We start from the raw sequence: 17,478 nt of genomic DNA, 5'->3' as shown, positions 1-17,478 counted from the left end.
CATTGTTGTCAACATGATTGTTGTATAAATTAAATAGTTAGTTCCACTTGGAATTAAATCCAGACGGTCTTTTGCCATCCAGAGTTGCTCAGAACTGGGGTTTTCCTTTCCAACTATATCAGCTGGAGCAGACAAAAGCCTTCATGCACCTCAGCGAGATTTCTGCTAGGTGCACTTTTCTCAGAGGAGTTTTAATACCTCAAGCTGCTTTAAGAAAAAGGTAAAATTAATAGAATTTGGAAGAATCGCTATAAATAATAATCTCTTACTACCCTCAGTCATATTTTCTATGCACAGATATTTTGTTTTTTCTCTAAAGCCAATTGTTGTGCAAGTGCCATCCCAGGAGCCTGTCATTGCATTTAGGTTGGCTGTGAGGTTTAAAGAAAGATGTGTTTTAAAGAAATTTCTACCCAGTCATGTTTCCACAATTTAGAGGATGGGCATAATTCCTGTTCCTTCTATTTGCAAAGTGTAGAAGCTGCAGCTTCATGGAAAGCTAAGAGTGCGTATCATCCAAGCTTGCTACAGGAAAACCTGTCCCATTGCCTAAACTACACAGAAATTCTGTGTGGAAAAACAAGGCTGCATTTCTGCCGTATAATCTAGCCAGTCCCTTTGGGAGGGGAGGATTAGATCTCAGCCCTACTCATTAATGAGCCAGATTAAGGGCATTCTGTCCGTTTTGGCCCACCTACAAACCACTGAAAGCTTGGGAAGTGGTCTGACAAGTTGTCACTCCTGGCATCAGGAAAATTCCTTCTTTTTTGCCCCAAAGAATTAAAAAAAAAAAAAAAGAAAAAAAAAAAGGTGTTCCTCTTTTTATTGACATCTTCCTATGTGTATTCAGAAATTGTACCTATGGGTGAACTGGTGAACACAAGAGGTGGATGGAGGATGTTTCCCGATGGAATTGAACCAGACAGACAAGATATGAAAAAGGCTGCACTTCATTTTGATAGTATTTCCTATTTCTTTTTTAGAAGAATCAATCCTTTCTGTGATTCTTTCATAGTGCAATTCACCCAGGGAGAGAGCTGTAAGCCCTAATTTTATATTGTTTACCGTGGTCTGTTTTGTTGAATTTTTGTGTAAACATTGAGGATCAAAAGAAAAATAGCTTAAATCACTTCAGCCTGGTGCCATTAAGTTTTGTACATTCCTGAGTGACTTTATTTATACAATGCCCTCTGCATTGTCATGGATATATGATTTTATGTGCATCAGTCTTTGACTTTTAGGTTACTTGCCTGTGTTCTTGAATTGAAGCCTCTTATTGGTGTGAATGATCATAATTTATAGACATGTAGTTGACTAGGAGCCTTGATACACAATCACATGGCTCAATTAATTTGGCTGTTCCAATGTTGCCAACCTTCATTAGCTGCAGAAATCTTTAACATTGGTGACATATTAAATATGTTTTAAACATACTCTTATGCTATTGAAATAGTATCACAGTAGAGTGGCCACATTTTAAAATCCCTTAAACATTAATGCTTATGCAATTTGAGTGAAAATTACTGAGATTTTTCTAGAATATAAAAACCCATTGTTTTTAAGACTTTGATTTCTTCAAACTTTGTCTGAGCTATTGTATTTTCTTTTACTCCGCTTTTCAGTTTAAATTATACTGCTTGTTAATATTTTGGGGCATTATAATAGGTCTAGTTAATCCTTTCCAGTTCATTTCAAAGACTTCCAGTAGTACCTCTTGAAATGTCCCCTTCTTCCCTGCCCTATCCCCCCTAAATCTCTCACCCCATTAAATTTATATTTAAATCCACGAAGAAGAGGTTAATATAAATCAGGAAAGTCAAGATGAAAGAAACTGAAAATTACAAGGGTGTTTCTCAGACAATGCTGAGCAAGGAACTTAAATGCTGAATAGTTTCCTTAAACGTGGATCATGGTAAGTTTTCTGAGATCTTATGTAAATTGAAGGCACTGTACTTTAAACTCTCAATTGTAGACCCTATTACATTTTTTTCCTTAAAACTTCCTAAAGCTCTTCTCCCCCCAACTTTTTCTTTTGTGTTTGACTCCTCTCAGCATGTGTCCAAGAGCAGTGCTCAGTGGCACAGGCAGGATGGGGACACTGCTGGAGGCTCCTCTGTAGCACTGCTGTAACATCATGGACTAATGATTCAGCTGCAAGGCTATTCTGATTTCTATTATAATAAAAATCTGAGCTTTGCCTCATTTCTGTTGTACAACATTGACTTAAATAGATAACCAGCTGAGCTGAGGAAGAGTCTAGTGTGACCTGTAGCTTAGTAGTGAGAATACCACTGAATGTAGCTTTTTTCATTCACCAACTCTTCCCTTTTCTGCCTCTTTATTTAGGGATCAAACACAATTTGGGGGGAAGATCTCTCTGGATACATTTACCCTTTTTTGTGCTTTTCTTTCAAAAAACCTGCGTCTCCACGCTCCAAGTCATTATCTCTTTGTCTTTTTCCTCAGTGTTTAGAGCCACAATTATTGTGCTTTCTTAGGCTGGCATTTATGTTGCAAAATTAAGTGAATGCTACACTTCTGATCTAGGCTGGTCATATAAATTCCTCCCATGGATGAATGGAAAAAAATGTTGCCTCTGTTAGGATGGGCTGACTTGCCTACCAGATCTAGTTTTCTTTCTTCATTGATTACAGAGGTGACGTAGACATCTGTCTTGGAATAAGATATCTGTGTTTTGGCTCGCTCAGGTAAGGTGAAACGAATCTCTCCCTGAGTAGGAACACAGCCTCTTGCGTTCTGCTCTGAACCTTTAACTTTAGTATGAAACCAGCTACCAGGAGAAATAATAAGATGCTTGCACAAAGTTCTAGATGCTTGCAACTTTCCTCCAGATGGAAGTCTGCATCCCCTGCTTTCCAGTCTAAGAAACATTGAAGATTCACTGTACTGCACCCAAGTCTACCCAAGGCAGCACAGTGACTTCAGAGGCTCCACTATTTATGCATGAAGCCATCGGACTTTCAAAGAAATGACCAAGAAAGCTTTTTCATGTTTGCCCTTATGCAAACCAAGGGAAGGCTGAATTGTTCTTTATTGATTTAAGGGCTGGAGATGTTCAGCTTTCCTTCTGCCAGGATGGACCTGTAAAGCTGATGACAATGCACACAACCATTAGATGAGAGCCTCTGGCCCTCAGATCCCCAAGGTGTCATTGCTCTGTAACCAGAACAGCAAGCTGCTTTCAGTGAGGGCTCCTTCCTAGAAAGGTAGGTAGTGTGGCTTGGCATTGAAACATTGCATTAGTGGATCTGAATTCTTGATAACCAAATGCCATTTCATTTTCCCCGTCTAAATAGGTGTTTTAATCTATAGTGCTGCTGAAGTGATTAGCAGTTAAAAGACCTTTAATTGGATAGTGAGATATTAAATGCCAGGAATGAAATGCAATACATCAGCGTTCCCACTTTTCATTATGAAAGAATCTTTCTTTTCTATACACTAAAGGTAAAAACGAAATTTGAAAACGTTGACCTGATCAATTTTGCAAATGAATGAGGTTAGTTAATACAATTTTTAAGGTCTATCACCATCAAAACTACTTCTCTAGCACTCAGAAGTGAGAAATGGAGTGGGTGCATCTGTGAGGGGTGGGTGGTTAGGTATATGTGCAATACACACTATACATAGGGTGTATATTTGTATCTACAAACATACATAGGTGCATGTGTATATATATATTTACCTCCCCCTTCACCCAGCACAGTGGGAATAGATTGCAAAGAGCAATGTATGGCGTTGCTGAACAAGTTATCTGAAAAACTGAGAGGATAACTTGCCAAGACTTTATAGACCAGATGATTTTTGTAAGAGGAAGAGTTCAAAATTTTCTTAAGATATTCCCAGTAACTTGATTTTAACCAAGAATATTATCCTTCTTCTTGCTTAAGTCTGTCCGCCTATACATCACATGATTTTTTTTCTCCTTTGGGGTGACTGAAAATGCTCATAAAAACGGCAGCATTTTACATTAAATTCTCTAGCTATCTAGCTATCTGTGAAGCTCTATTACATTTCTGTGGATCCCAGTTGGTCTCATCCATATTAATTGCTGCGTGATTTTTCCACAGATCTGCTCAATTTATAATATTTGTACTGAAGGGGAGACACTTAGTTAGAAAAAGATGTGGTGTAAAAATGTGGTGTGTATTAAAATGCCAGGATAGCTGTACAGTAACCTTTACAGCAGCACGTATTCCATTACAGAAACATAAACGTGGGAAAACTTAAAAACTGTTGATCCTTTCTTCCCTGCCCCCCTTTTTTCTCTTTTTTTTTTCCCCACAGAAATTGTAACACATGTATTTCCGACTGTACACTGAGCATAATTATTGTCTTAGAGTTGTCTTTGATGTAATGTCTTGCCCCCTTCTTTCCACCATTTTGTATTGCTAGAGTTATTAGCCAAACAAAGATCTTGATTTCCTATAGACTTTTTTCCTTGACTGGCTTGGCACCTGGGCCCAGATTCTGGAAGCAGTGTGGCCAGAAAAGCTGCTATACCCCCCCACCAAGAAAATACCTTAAACATCGCATTTTTGTCTTTAACTTTCTGTCAGCTCTGAGGAGCAGTGCTAAGGTATGTGCTGGCAAGAGATCTGACAGAGGCACCGGGGCTGTGTGTTGCCTGGCCACACAGAAGGAGAAGGCATGCACCCTGATTGATAACAGTGTGTGCAGATGTGATAAACATGGGGAGGCCCTGGCTGCTTTTTGGGAAACCAAATAGCAACACGGACAAGGATGTGGGACTCCTCCTGGGCCTCGTGCCCTGTGACCAGCAAGAATCGTGAATCTCCTCGGATAGGAGGGAGCTATTCATCGTAAAGGCTATCAAGCAATGAGAGGCATTGCTGAAACGGACCACCACCATGCTATTTCCTATCTTATCAGGGTGTATTAATAATGCAGCAGTAATAATAGAAGTACAAATTAAAAATAACTGGATGGGCAGATAAGCAGAGTTCTCGAGATTAAGGGGATCGGGAATTGCTTCAAACAGTTAATTGCAGAGCAGCACAGAGAGGGAATTTGCCTTTGCTGTTTTGCCTTTATTATTTTCTTACTCTACATCTTATCTCTGTGAGCATTATTTCTAGGGCTTTTACGTAGAGACTAATAGGTACAATATTTCCTCACAATTTTAGACTGTTCTGTTTTTATCTCCAAAGGAATGAAGAATCTTTCACTGATCCATCTAATTCAGCAGAGACTAATAATGCTGAATAAGAAGAGTATTGTGATTATTACCCTTCCTCTATATAAACCTCTTACTATTTTCTCCTCCCACAATATAAAGCCAGACAAGACATTACTAGTGTGAAATATTCAAGCTTCAGGATGAATTGATGCAGGGTGTTCCATGGAGGTCTGTAAGCTCCTTTTGGATCACAGCGGCATGAAATCCCTGGCGTCCCTGAGTCTCCTGCGGCATAATAGCTGGGCTGGGCAATGAGAAATGTGAGCATCCAGTTGTCCAGCACCAGATGACAGTGCTCTCCCTCCATCCTTTCCTGTGCAGCCCATGGCTGTCTGTCAGTGACTGGCAGGGCTTTGCCTGATTTGGGGATTCTGCATGATACCTTTCAATACTATTAAAATAACAACTCACAGCTACTCTTTGGTCACCTGCTGGGTACCAAAATGTGCTTTTACTTGAGGCATGAGAGAGTACTGTCACTTTGATTTCAAGTCCTGTTTGCTAAGCAATTTTCAGAACACTGAAATTCTGCTCTAAATGAAATAGGTAACACAGCTGGTGCAATGTGCAGCCATTTTGCAGTTCTGTCCAAGCAACACTGACCCACTGAGAGATAAGGCTATCAAGGGAAGCCCATTTGATTAAGCGCCTGATACGGTGATGGAGTAGAAGCTTAGCAAAGAACTGCAGCATGACCTTTACTCCACCATTTTTCTGGAAAGCAACTGCATTTGTGAAACGACCAATATAGGAGCTCAGTGTCGAAGACTGTAAATCGTATGTTGTCCTGCTTTTAACATAGTTCTAGTAGTCCAAAAAATAAAGCAAATGAAACCGTTCTCCATTTAATATTGGTATTAGTGAAGATTTCAATCTACTGTGTAGACTAGTTTATCACAGGTGGTTGCTGTGGGAATATCCTCCTTTTTTCATCAGACTAAAACAGTGGAGAAAGCTGCTGCTGCTGCTTAAATATTGGTTTCTTCAGTAGCAGAAGATACAATGTGTGGGGAGGTAAAGTGCACAGTAAGTGCTTGTGGTCCTTCTGCCTGTGTTTGTTCCTGTCTGAGCACTGTATCTTAATTATTGATGTTTCTTCTCATTCCAAAAGCCTTGTTTTTCCCTGATGTGATTTACATATGCATCGGTAAATGCTTTATTTTTTTTTTTTCTTGCATCTAGAGGGTGGAAAAGGGGGAGACAAGCAGCCAGTTACCAAAAACTGGAGTTAAAGTGTACAAACTGAAACTGCTCTTCTCATATATCTGGATCTCCCCTAAATTCTCAGACAGTAATCCCCAAACAAAGATTAATCAAACAATCCTTGTTTTAAGGCATTGTCGGCATCCGCTGTCTCTCAAGGCTAGACTGCAGAGATTTGGTCAGATCTGCAAAGAGTACCAGAGAGGCAGGCTATTAATATTTTCTTACAGATTTCCCAGTTACTGTCTAGACAGATAATATACAAGGTGGATGCCTGCCCTGCATTTATATATATTTTTTTGCTTTTTCAAGGAAAGTTTGTTAGAGCTGAAAATACCTCCTGGGCTGTGTGTGTTTTCATAGTAAGTCTTTGCATCTCAGTGCTTGTTTTTGTGTGTGTATGTGATTTGCTGGTTTTGTGTGTGCATGTTGTACAATGATATATATCAATTTGTCTCTCCTAGAGGGTAGTCCTAGAGCATCTGGATAGAGAAGATACATCCTGTCTAAAATACCAGACTGCAGACAAAGCCCACCTTTCTTTTCTCTGCAAGTTTCACTTATCTTTATCTCTCTGAAGCACCCGTCCACTTGTTTTTAACATGCTCCCGTAAGACCCAATTATTTTTCCTTTATTTTTAGGTTCTTTTAGTACCGTGAAATAGAAGAGTATTTGCCAAATTCTCTGTCCCCCTTGGAAATCTTTTAAAAATACACTACTAAGTAAACATGTTCATTGCTTAGTTCAGGATCAAATGACCTGACAAGAGAGATAAAGCTGTGGTAACATGCCCTCTCCCTCCCTTCTTCCCAACACCTTAATCCTACAGCACTGCCGCCCACCCATACCCTTCCTTCGTCTCCTTGGAGGATTGTTAGCTTTCTTCCCTAGCTGTCAGGGACAAAATGCACACAACCTTACACTGAAGCGCATTTCCTTGTTTTGAAGTAAGTGGTTCAAGTCCAAATTTGTAATGATTGTTCAAAGTCCAGCTGATCAGAAAATCAGACTGTGAATAAAGGCTGGTAATTGATTTTGATACTTTCTAGAGACTAACTTTCATACCTCATAGCGAGCAATGGTTTAGTAAGAGTGGTAATAGGGCAAGTAACTAAGGTCTGAATCGGAAGCTGTATCAAGTATTTGTCATCTAAGTGTTACCATCTGAAGCCACCTTCTTTAAGACTAGATGGCAAACAAGCCTCTTAATGGAACGCAGAAGCGTGTAAGGCTCTGTAAGAGTGATGCTTTCTGAACCAAAGTGAACCAAATTCAGCTATGACTCTCACGTGTAGAAGGCAAATGTTGAATTAAAATGGCTGTTTCCTGAACACAGTGTGCTCCTGCTGCTGGGATTTTAAGAATGGAAAGATAAATTAGCTTGCTTTGCTTGGCCGCGCAAGCCTAGGGGGCTGTTTGCATATCTGCTGCCCACCACACATCACAGCAACATGTGCAGTAACTGAACTTCAAGGCTTATTTAGGACAACCATCACCCCACAGTGAGCAAGGGACCCTCAAGCAACTGCCCTTTCCTATGTGGGGTTGTGCAGGAATTCTGCTCTTTGGATTTTCAGAGATGTTTTGCCGGAGATAATTGTTCAGAGAGAGAGACCATGAAAGTCTGCTTCATTTTAATAATTTTTATTATATCCCAAAATGGAGACTGAGTGGAAAGATACTTTCTTAAAAGAAGGTGTTAGAGGAGAGGTTTAGGGCCTGATATTTTCAAAATCCAGACAGCTCGAGATTCAGAGCAGTGGAGGGAAGGCTGTTGGTGGTCTCACAGTGAATTGACAAATAGATCAGAAAAACCAGTATGTGAATTAGCAATCTTGACTGAGAGCCCAAGATTAAACAGGCAGACACTAAACAATTCTTTTGCCCCTTGAAATGGCCCTAGCCAAATAGAGCTGAGGTATGTTAATAGGTAAACTGATCTGGATACAGTTTATGCAGTACGTGGTATGTTTAGAGAAATATTTTGGCCTCAAAAATTGTCAACATGGCATCTTCCGTAGTATTTAATTCACTTCATTAAAAAAATAGCAAAAATAAATATTGCTTTATGCATGGTGGGCAGGTTGTCCCCAGCAATCATGCCTTCAGTTCAAATCCTAGCCTGTGCTTGCAGAAGTCAAACAAAAACACCTCTGTCATGCAGTGGTGCCTTTTAATTTACACAGCCCAAACAGCTGCCAGAGACCGCATCAAGTTCAAGAGTACCAGGGAGGAGGAGGAAGGATGAGGAGGATTATAGTCTGGCAGGAAGAGCTCTGTGTTAAGTGAGACGTTAATTTGCATTTGCTGATACTTAGTCGAGCTTGGAAGTAAAGGCTGTTGCAGCCCCGTAGTATACAAATATTTTTGCTTTTGCTTGTGCTTTTTTTCCCCCATTAAGAAGCCAGTTTGTCTGTGTTTTACTGATCTTACAGATAACACAGATACGGAAAGAAGTGAACCTTCCTTTCAATTCAGACTGAAAAAAAACCCAACCAATATTACTCCTAGCTCCATCTAGACATGCCTTTGTCATCATGGTTCAGATCTGATCCCTTTGAAGAATTTCTTCTGAGTTGTTGTTAGAAATGTCACAAAAGAATGAAAGAAGGAAAGTAAGAATGAACTGAAAACTCGTAGACCTTTCTTGGCTTAGTACTTTGCCTTAGCAGAAAGTACACAAAGTGGTAGATAAATCATTATCACAGACTAAGCAATAATTTTTACATTGTTGAGTAAATGGCTTTATTTTACCAGGTATACTCATCAGGCCCTTGTACTGGTGGATCTGTAAGGATGTTGCTTGCAATTCATGGATTTTCTTTCTTTTGATTTACCAAGGGGCAAAAGCAGTTGAGCTAATACTAAAAGACTCTACTGATAATAGAAAGTAGTATAATTTAGTCTAAATCAGATAGAGAGTACAGATCACAGATTAAAGCAGTGTATCATGATTATGAAGGGCTCCTTGGAAATAATGCTTCCTTTTCTTTTGACTGTCTGGTTTTTCTCTTTAAAAATAATTGTAATTAATACAGCTGATGAGATGCAGAGGGAAGATGGTGTAAGCAAAAGAGACTGATAGCAGCAGTATCAAAAGTGTAAATGGAGATGCATAAGGACTAGTGTCCTGTACTCACCTGCTTTCTTTTGTTATTGTTTTCAGCTGCTCCAGGTCACAAATACCCATTTTTTTTGTTTGTTTGGTCATAGAGAGGTTACAAGGATGTTTCTGATGTATTTGCATTGATTCTGTCTTAAGCTCCTGAATATTGTTCTCAGAGGACATTCATTGCTATGTGCTTTTGACAGACAAAGAAAAATAATTTCCAAGTGAGAAATTAGGTGCTTCCGAGCACTAGCCTTTTAGAATAGCGTCTGCAGACAGAAAGGCTAATCGTCCAAATGATAGACATGCATGGTTGACTTTCCTCTTTATGCTGCCTTGATTGAGACACGATGAGCATGCTGCTGGCCTTTACAATGGATAATTTTGTTAGAACAATATCCTCCGGGAAAGGCTTTTATACGGCAAGGATGACAAGTGTGGCAAATTGCTTACAAACCCCAGACCTAGAGGCTTCTCTTTCTGAAAGCTGCCAGCCCACAGTACAGCAGCGCTGCAAAGCTGGAATTCAGTAACTGTTTCTGCTGCTGTAAAAATTATCTCTTTTTTTTTTTTTTTTTCTAAGCTGTTTGCTTATTTTCTCAGAAGGCTTGTTTGCACAGGGCCAACAGGTTTGGGAGGCCCAGAGTATATGAAAACTGAACAGAATCAATTGTTCCCAATGAGGACTGTTTGTTGTTAAACTAATAACGACAGAAGTGATCAACTCCCAATTAAGTGAAGTAGGGCACTGTCTTCTCTCTTCCATTCCATTTCTGATACAGAAGTTTTGTCTGTGGTAACTGCAGCCTCTTCTCGTCTAGTAGTTTTGCTTTTTATCTTTCCTATTTTTGATTTAAGCAGAGTGCAGCTGCCAAAAACATTGTATTCCATGGCATTTCTTATATACTTTGTAGTAGCTCCAACACAAATATGTAGTTTGTGATGTGCTTCTCTTCCAATCTGTGTGTCTTCCGATATATTTTATGGAGGTGAGGGCTCTGATTCTAATTGCTTACAGTCTCATAAGCAGAATGGTCTCCGCAGTGAAATGAAGAGGCAGGGCAGCACATCATTACCACAGTGGGTGACAGATCCCAAAGGATTTATAATCTAATTTCAGTTCATTAATGACTGTGATATTTAACTCTTCCACCCTGCCCTTTTGCTGTCTGTCTAGTTTTCAGGATCACAATATCACTCTTACTCTACAGAATATATCCCCTGACTACATCTTGCTGTCTTTGCCTTGTCTTTGCTTCCAGGAGTATGGGCCGTCTACCTTGTCTTCGTCAGTGCCACTTTTTCACCCTCTCACATTCACCTCAGGGCTGTCTTCTGTTTCCCCTTTTTGGAACCTGTCTTTTCCTCTTACACCAACCAGTGTCTTCCCTCCCATCCAGCTTCCCCTGTGCGTCCTGCTGACACTACTCTGTTATAAAAAGGGAGGAAGATGTCTGTGAGCTGTAGTGGAAGACAGTGATCAAGTAGATCAGGGCAGAGGTCTGCAAGAGCAGGTTCACTGATCAATGCTTACTTACATCTGGTAAAGATCTGGTGCCTAAATTTTATGCAGTCACAGCTAACTCACCACCTCTTACTTGTTTATAGATAGATAGGACAAGCAGACAAGTACCTGGTTCCACTCTGGTTATGTGAAAAGAGGAATACAGTATAACTGTAATCGGTCTAGATGCCATTTATGCAGTAACAAATATCTCTATTATCTGATACTTGAGATGTTGCGTGCTAGAAACAGCACTTTATTGGACTTACCAGAGGCAGAAGCGTCCTGCATGCTCAGCTAATGCTGGTGCTCCATCTGTGTGGCCAGAGGGGTGCTACCAAATCCTCCTCAGCCTCCGTTCCTGATCTATCCACTGCCTTCTAATGTGAGGATCTGCTCCCATTTCTGCCATAACGCTTTTTATTTCAGCTGATGCCATGATCTTTATTGTACCTTTAGGATATATTTATATGTTATGAATTATATTTTACTCCCACACTGTTTTCTCTTTTCATAAACAAGCCTTACAAAAATCTCTGCATTGGGCAGTTACATATAAATTTTAACCTTTGTTTTGTTCACGGAGAGGATAAGGTAAATGATGGATTGCATTAATAAAATATACCAGTGTATCGCTGTATGTAAACTGGTCCCTCTTGGTATAATATACCTCTCTTCAGCCCTGTATCAACAAAGCGTTCAACAAGCCATTCATTTAGAAAAGGGGAAAAATATCACCTAGCCTGAAAGTTCAAGCCCAGAGTTAGCACAATGTAAGGGTTAGTGAAGCATACAGACGCTTCTTTGTCTAAACAGTGTGCCAAGGAGAAAAAGGCCAGAAACGACCCACCTGGAATGTGGAAGCTTTGGGACCATAAATGAAGAACCTCGTTTGCACTTTAACAAAGAGTGTGTTTAGAGGTACGCTCGTTATTTATTAGTATGTCCTCCCAGAAAGCAGCACAAAAGCTGAACAGGCTGTTCTGGCTTATATGTGCAGTGGGACATGACAGAGTTCTCATGCTTTTCCAGTTGAACATAACCGTGGATGTTGTGTCAGGATGTATGATAGTAATTCTAGAGAATAATCCAGGCAAATCCTGGCCTTGCCCAGTCCACCCCTCCATCAAGAGAACTGTTGTCATGAGGAATTAAAATGCTCCTGAAATGACTTACCATGGCTGTGACATCGTGTTTCTATTTGCAACTCTCTGGAGGTTATCAGCCTTGTTAATTCATGTGTCATGGATATTGTTGAAGTTAATATCACATCACAAATCAAAGTATATTTATAATATTGGTTTAGAAGTAAGATAGGTAGAATTTTTTGCATATTGAAAAAGAAAACTCTCATCATTCAGCCAAAAAAGTAACGCTGGATTTTCTGTCATTAAACTGTCAGGATGTTATAGCTGCTGTAAATAATACTGACGGCTAAAATCTTTTGGCCTCCCCAGTGTACAAATCAACCAGACATGGATTAACTAGTTTCCTCTGATGCGGTTTGCACTAATCCAATATGCTCCGATAACAGGAGAAGGCCTTTAATTAGAACATTTTGGTTTCTCTTCTGCATATGCTGTGGTTTCTCAGAAATCACTTCTTAGCTTGATGGAGTTCAAAGTCAAGTAAACTTTTAAAATCTGTTACCTGAATGATGCCTTGGGACATCCGTGTAGGGCTTTCGATGGGACATTAGAGCTGGATGCATGTCCCTAGGAACAAGAATTGGATTGTGAGTAATTTGGACATTGCTAGTAACAAGATGGTCAGGTTGCCCCTTAGACTTGAAAGCCTGCAGATAGGCGGTACTGTGCCACATTCTTAGTCCCCCGTGTGCTTCACCACATAAGGGAATGATGGGAGGGATAGCGGGCTCTAGGTGGGTCCTGACCGTCCTCTTGTGTTTGCATCTTTTGTTCTCAGTTGCAAGAGCCGAACAGCTGCAGGGCTGCTCTGGTACTCCTTCAATGGCCTTTCTAGAAGCCTTTGCTTTTAAATGAGAGGTTTTGTAGTGGCACCTATTCTTTCAGCATTTCCTTTGCTCCTGACATGCCTTTAATGAGTGGTCCCATCTGGGGCTGAGCAGTGGGAGTGCAGATTTCCCACATACGCTGCTCTGCCTCGGGAGCCCCCTACATTGTGGGTATTACGTGAAGGTTGGAGTCAGCAGCTCAATGACTTTGTCATGCTGCTGCAGAGAAATACAGAAATGGAGCTGCTTTCTGCGCCTGACAGGCAGACAGACTGGCAGCAGCCATCTGAATTGAATGGTTTCATTTTCAAGTTTTAACAAAAAAGAAGAAGGAAGTTATTAAAGGTGGCAGGAGTAGAAGGCAGGCTGTCTGCCCGTCTCTGCACTTTCATCCTTCTCCAGATGACATTGTGATCTTCAACCAGTAACCACTTCCCTTTCTGGTAATGTCACCTTTGCTCTCTTCTGCCCCTTTCGGTCATCAAATTTAAAGCAAAACGTTTAGGGGTTGGCAAGAGAGAGAAGGAGAGACTGAACAGGAGAAGCAGTCATGTTACTTTAATAGAATACAGGCAGCCTGGTGCCTGAATAGCTTTGCTGAAATTTTCTTGTAACAAAGCAGAAAACTCCCCATCAGCACAGATGCCTGAAATGCCTCTGCTTTCTAGTTAAGTTTGGGGAGCTCGTTTAGTGTCTACTAGCTAATATGGTCTCAAGAACCTTAAAAAATTGACTCAAATACTTGGTGCTTTGATTTGTTAGGATTTTTAGTGTGTGTGATTAACTGAACCCTTTGAGGCTGGTGTTCTCCCAGAAAACCAGGCTTGCTCCTATTTAGCAATTCAAGAGACTTTCCCCACCTTGGAGGAATCTACGGCTAGTCAGGTAGCACCTTAACATGGTAGCACTGCTGGAGACGTGCCAAACAATTTTAACGAGGCTTAAGATCTCCACAAGCTTGTCAAGTCTCATGAGGTGTGTGTGAGACCAGTCGCAGCTGAACCTCATCTCAAGCTCCCCCGTGGCCAGGTCTGTATCTCCTGGTTTTGAAGCCTAGTGAGACCTCCTTCCTGCTTTCTGACCTGCTGGTTGATTTGCTCACTAGCCGTGCCTGGTGTGCTGGGCCGAGGAGGAGAGATGTGGCTGGAGCAGTACACGTTTCATGGACTGGCTCTGGGCCCTTGCACCACGCGAAGGGATGTGCAGCTGTCCTGCATGCAGAGTGCTGGTACGCGGCTTGGCACGTGGAATTTCATGCACTGGAACAGAAGAAAGCTGGATCTAACCAGGCATCTGCTTTTGACTCCCTCGACAGACATTTTACGCCCTCAAGAAGTACGTTATACCCATGTAGGTTTTCCCTTGACTCCCTCAACAGTTATTTACTTTTGGTCCTTCAGTGCATAAGCCAGTCTTCCGTATCAGTTGTGGATTGGTTCTGTCACAGAACATTAATGGTTTGAGCAGCTGAGAATCAGAGGAAGGAGGAATAGTGAGGAGAGAAAAGGAAGCTAAATCTCTGTGTTAATGAACATAGATATTTTAAAGTACTTTATTTGGGGGGGGCAATGTTTGATGCACAGTAATTTTACTGTGTAAATTATCATCTTGGATGAACTCAAACTAGAAAAAAAACCTCTTCATTTCTTTTTTTTTCCCCTTTTTAATACATTTGGAACGTTTTGAGAAGATTGCACATAAAGGTTTTGGAGATTCACAGCTTGGGGGAGAGAACATTGATTTTATCATTTTGTGTAGACACACACATCCACAGACAGACGCCAAGTCACTGTAATAGTTTATAACAAACCGTTCTGATCCAGAGAAGTCTGTGTAATTAGATTAGCCTTTGGCCTGGCAAACACTTCATAAAGTTTGTTAATACAATGTGAGAGAGCTAGTAAAATAAAAAGAGGAATTTATCATGGGCTGAAATTGAAAAAAAAATCTATTCTTTTTTAATTTCATGGCAATGAATCCACTCGATAAATATATTTTCCAGCTGGTCACAATAAGGGTGTTAAACTAGGAATACTTAACTAACAGTCAGTCTCCATGTTTTTTAAAGCAGTATTTTAAAAATCTCTACAGGTTTCAGATGGGACAGATTTCCATTCCATCATGCACTGAAAAATTGATCTTTAGTGGCAGTTATTGTTGTTGTTTTTATCTTTGCCATCAGTTTGTTCAGCGCTGATTCAATGATCCTGTCCTCTAAATCGGACTGAGAAAACAGATGACACACAGGACACAAAAAGTCCAAAATAGAGAAGAGAGCCTGAGCTGTGGCATAGCACATGGATGAGAGAGAAGCTTTTGCAGAGCACAGCAAGGGTCTATCCCTGCACCCATACCTCTAAAGGCAACAGGAATTTTATCACCAGCTTCAGTGGCAGCCTAATTAGGTCCCTGAAGGCATTTGGAAAATCCCTCTCGACATCTGATGACTGTTCCCTGTGGTGTCAGTGGAAGAGGATGCATCATCTGTCAGTACAAAAGATGGCCCTACGTGGAACTTTTTTTTAGAACAAATTAGTATTGCAGCCCTGCTTTTGTCACCGTGTGGCTGAAGCAAAGTGTAGCCTTGTCGATGAAATATAGCATGAGTTTGTTGTGAAAGCAGACAAATGGCACAGTAAGTTAATGCAATAGTCTATCTCTAGACATCTGGGTTCACACCCATGCTCAGACCTTGTGTAAAAATGAGTTTGTAGTCCCAGTGGACTCTTTAGCACACCTCATTCACAGTATTTCTGCATGTTTTGGCAGGTTTCCATCTCTGGCCAGAAGAGGCTTAGGGCTAGAATAGCTGTGGAGCTTTTCCAGGTGAGAAATGAAGAGTGCTGATAGAGAATTGCAAGAAAATTGTTCAGACTGTCTGTGGTGAATGGATGGAGATACCACCAATTAGGTGCAGCGTTTTTGGTGGTTGTGTGGACGCTTGCACTGTGTCATTTGGTCCTGGCAGTTACAGTTCTGCACCTTTGTGCCTTCCTTGTGAACCTGAATGATATTTTAAGGAAGGCTCTGCAGGTTCTGGGACTGCTTAGCACTTACTTGCTCAGTAATTTAAGAGCTAATTTTGAAATCTGAGGCTATGTTGCACAATGCCTTACTTTTACAAATCTCATTCCTCAGAATTCATCAGGAGAGAGTAGTATTTGGCCTGATTAAGTGTTGAATTTGTCAATTGCTGAATGCTCAGGGCAAAGAGCTGATCTTTTCTCCTCATGATAGTAGAGTATCTTGCAAAGTAATTAAGAGCATGCACCTAATGAATCATAGCAATAAGGCCTGAAGAATTGAGTTATATATGAATGTATAATGGAATGGAGGGAGCGAAGGAGGAGAAACCCTGCTTTTGTAGGCATTGAGTACTATGAGGTAGAGATCCAAGGACATCAAATAGTTCCACACAAACTAATCTTCATGCCTGAGTGTATTTAGCAAAGATGAAATCAGTGGTCCATACAGTCCAGTCTCCTGCTGCCTCTATCGAAGGCCATTGCTTGGTGATTTAATGGACATCTTAAACTAAGTTTCAAACTACAGCAGCATGGGTAAGGGAAAAGAGGAGGAAGGATTCTTTCCTTACACCTGTGGACAATTAGGTGACACAGTCTGGCAGGTGGTTTGATTGTTCATAGCATCCCTATGGAACCGTAACTGCAGAACAAATCCTGTTCAGGTCACACCATTGTCCAGATACCAAAAAAAAAAAAAAGCATAAATCCAGTTATACAGCATATACCTTAATAGCCTTATGCAGTAGTGTGCTGCACATTGAAGGGAAATGCTTGGTATTATCATTCCTAGAGTTTCCCTGCTTGAGAATTCAAAGTGAATTTTTTATTTAACCATTTATCATGGAGTGTTAGAACTAGAAAAGCCAGCTTCATCGCCTTGTAACTTACAAACCTTTCTACTATAGTCCCCAGTATTATAACTGCAAAGTTCCCAATGTACAGAGGGCAGCTGAGCTTCATCATAGGGATTATGTCCTGTTTGGGGGATTATCACACCAGCTGTATTGATGCATAAGTTGTTCCAAGTGCTTGGCCAGGCATAGACTCTCTTCCTTCCTTTCTCCAACGGTATCAGCAAGGTTAAAGTAATTGGCTGTGTTCAAGCCTTGGGGCACTGGTGGTCTCTAGCTAGCCCTTCTTTTTCTGTTCTGAGGAAAAAGATGGTGGATGAGGTGGAGGAGACTTGCAGGCTAGGTCAAGCCTTCAGTCCCCAGCTCCAGGCATTCTTTCTCTTTCCAAAGAGTTTGACTTCTTGCAGGAGTTGCAAGAGGAACCCACTTTTGAGGGATACTCTGGTCATGATGTTCCTTTCATATTTTTGTTTGTTACGTCTAGTGGAACCTTTTCCTTCCAGTCTGAAAAGATCCTGTTAGTCTTCAAGAGTTAAATTGATGAGGTCCTATGATTACCTAACCTGCCTGAAAGGTATTATGTGGATAAAG

The 17,478-nt window shown here is 40.7% G+C and overlaps 1 protein-coding gene across 2 annotated transcripts in view; it reads left to right on the top strand.

The window, feature by feature from the left end:
• Nucleotides 1-17,478, top strand: part of KIF26B (kinesin family member 26B) — a 297,138-nt gene that overhangs the window by 196,023 nt on the left and 83,637 nt on the right. Inside the window, exon 1 of one of the 2 annotated variants that reach the window (XM_048053158.2) lies at nucleotides 12,900-14,345. The exons of the other annotated variant lie outside the window; for it this stretch is intronic. Coding sequence (XP_047909115.2) covers nucleotides 14,148-14,345 — 198 coding nt within the window. The 5' untranslated portion in view covers nucleotides 12,900-14,147. Of the gene's footprint in view, nucleotides 1-12,899; nucleotides 14,346-17,478 lie in introns of those variants that run through there. 2 annotated transcript variants of the gene reach the window in all.

Source organism: Anser cygnoides, chromosome 3, assembly GCF_040182565.1.
Source record: "Anser cygnoides isolate HZ-2024a breed goose chromosome 3, Taihu_goose_T2T_genome, whole genome shotgun sequence".
Lineage (NCBI taxonomy): Eukaryota > Metazoa > Chordata > Aves > Anseriformes > Anatidae > Anser > Anser cygnoides.
This window is presented reverse-complemented; position numbering and strand designations above follow the sequence as displayed.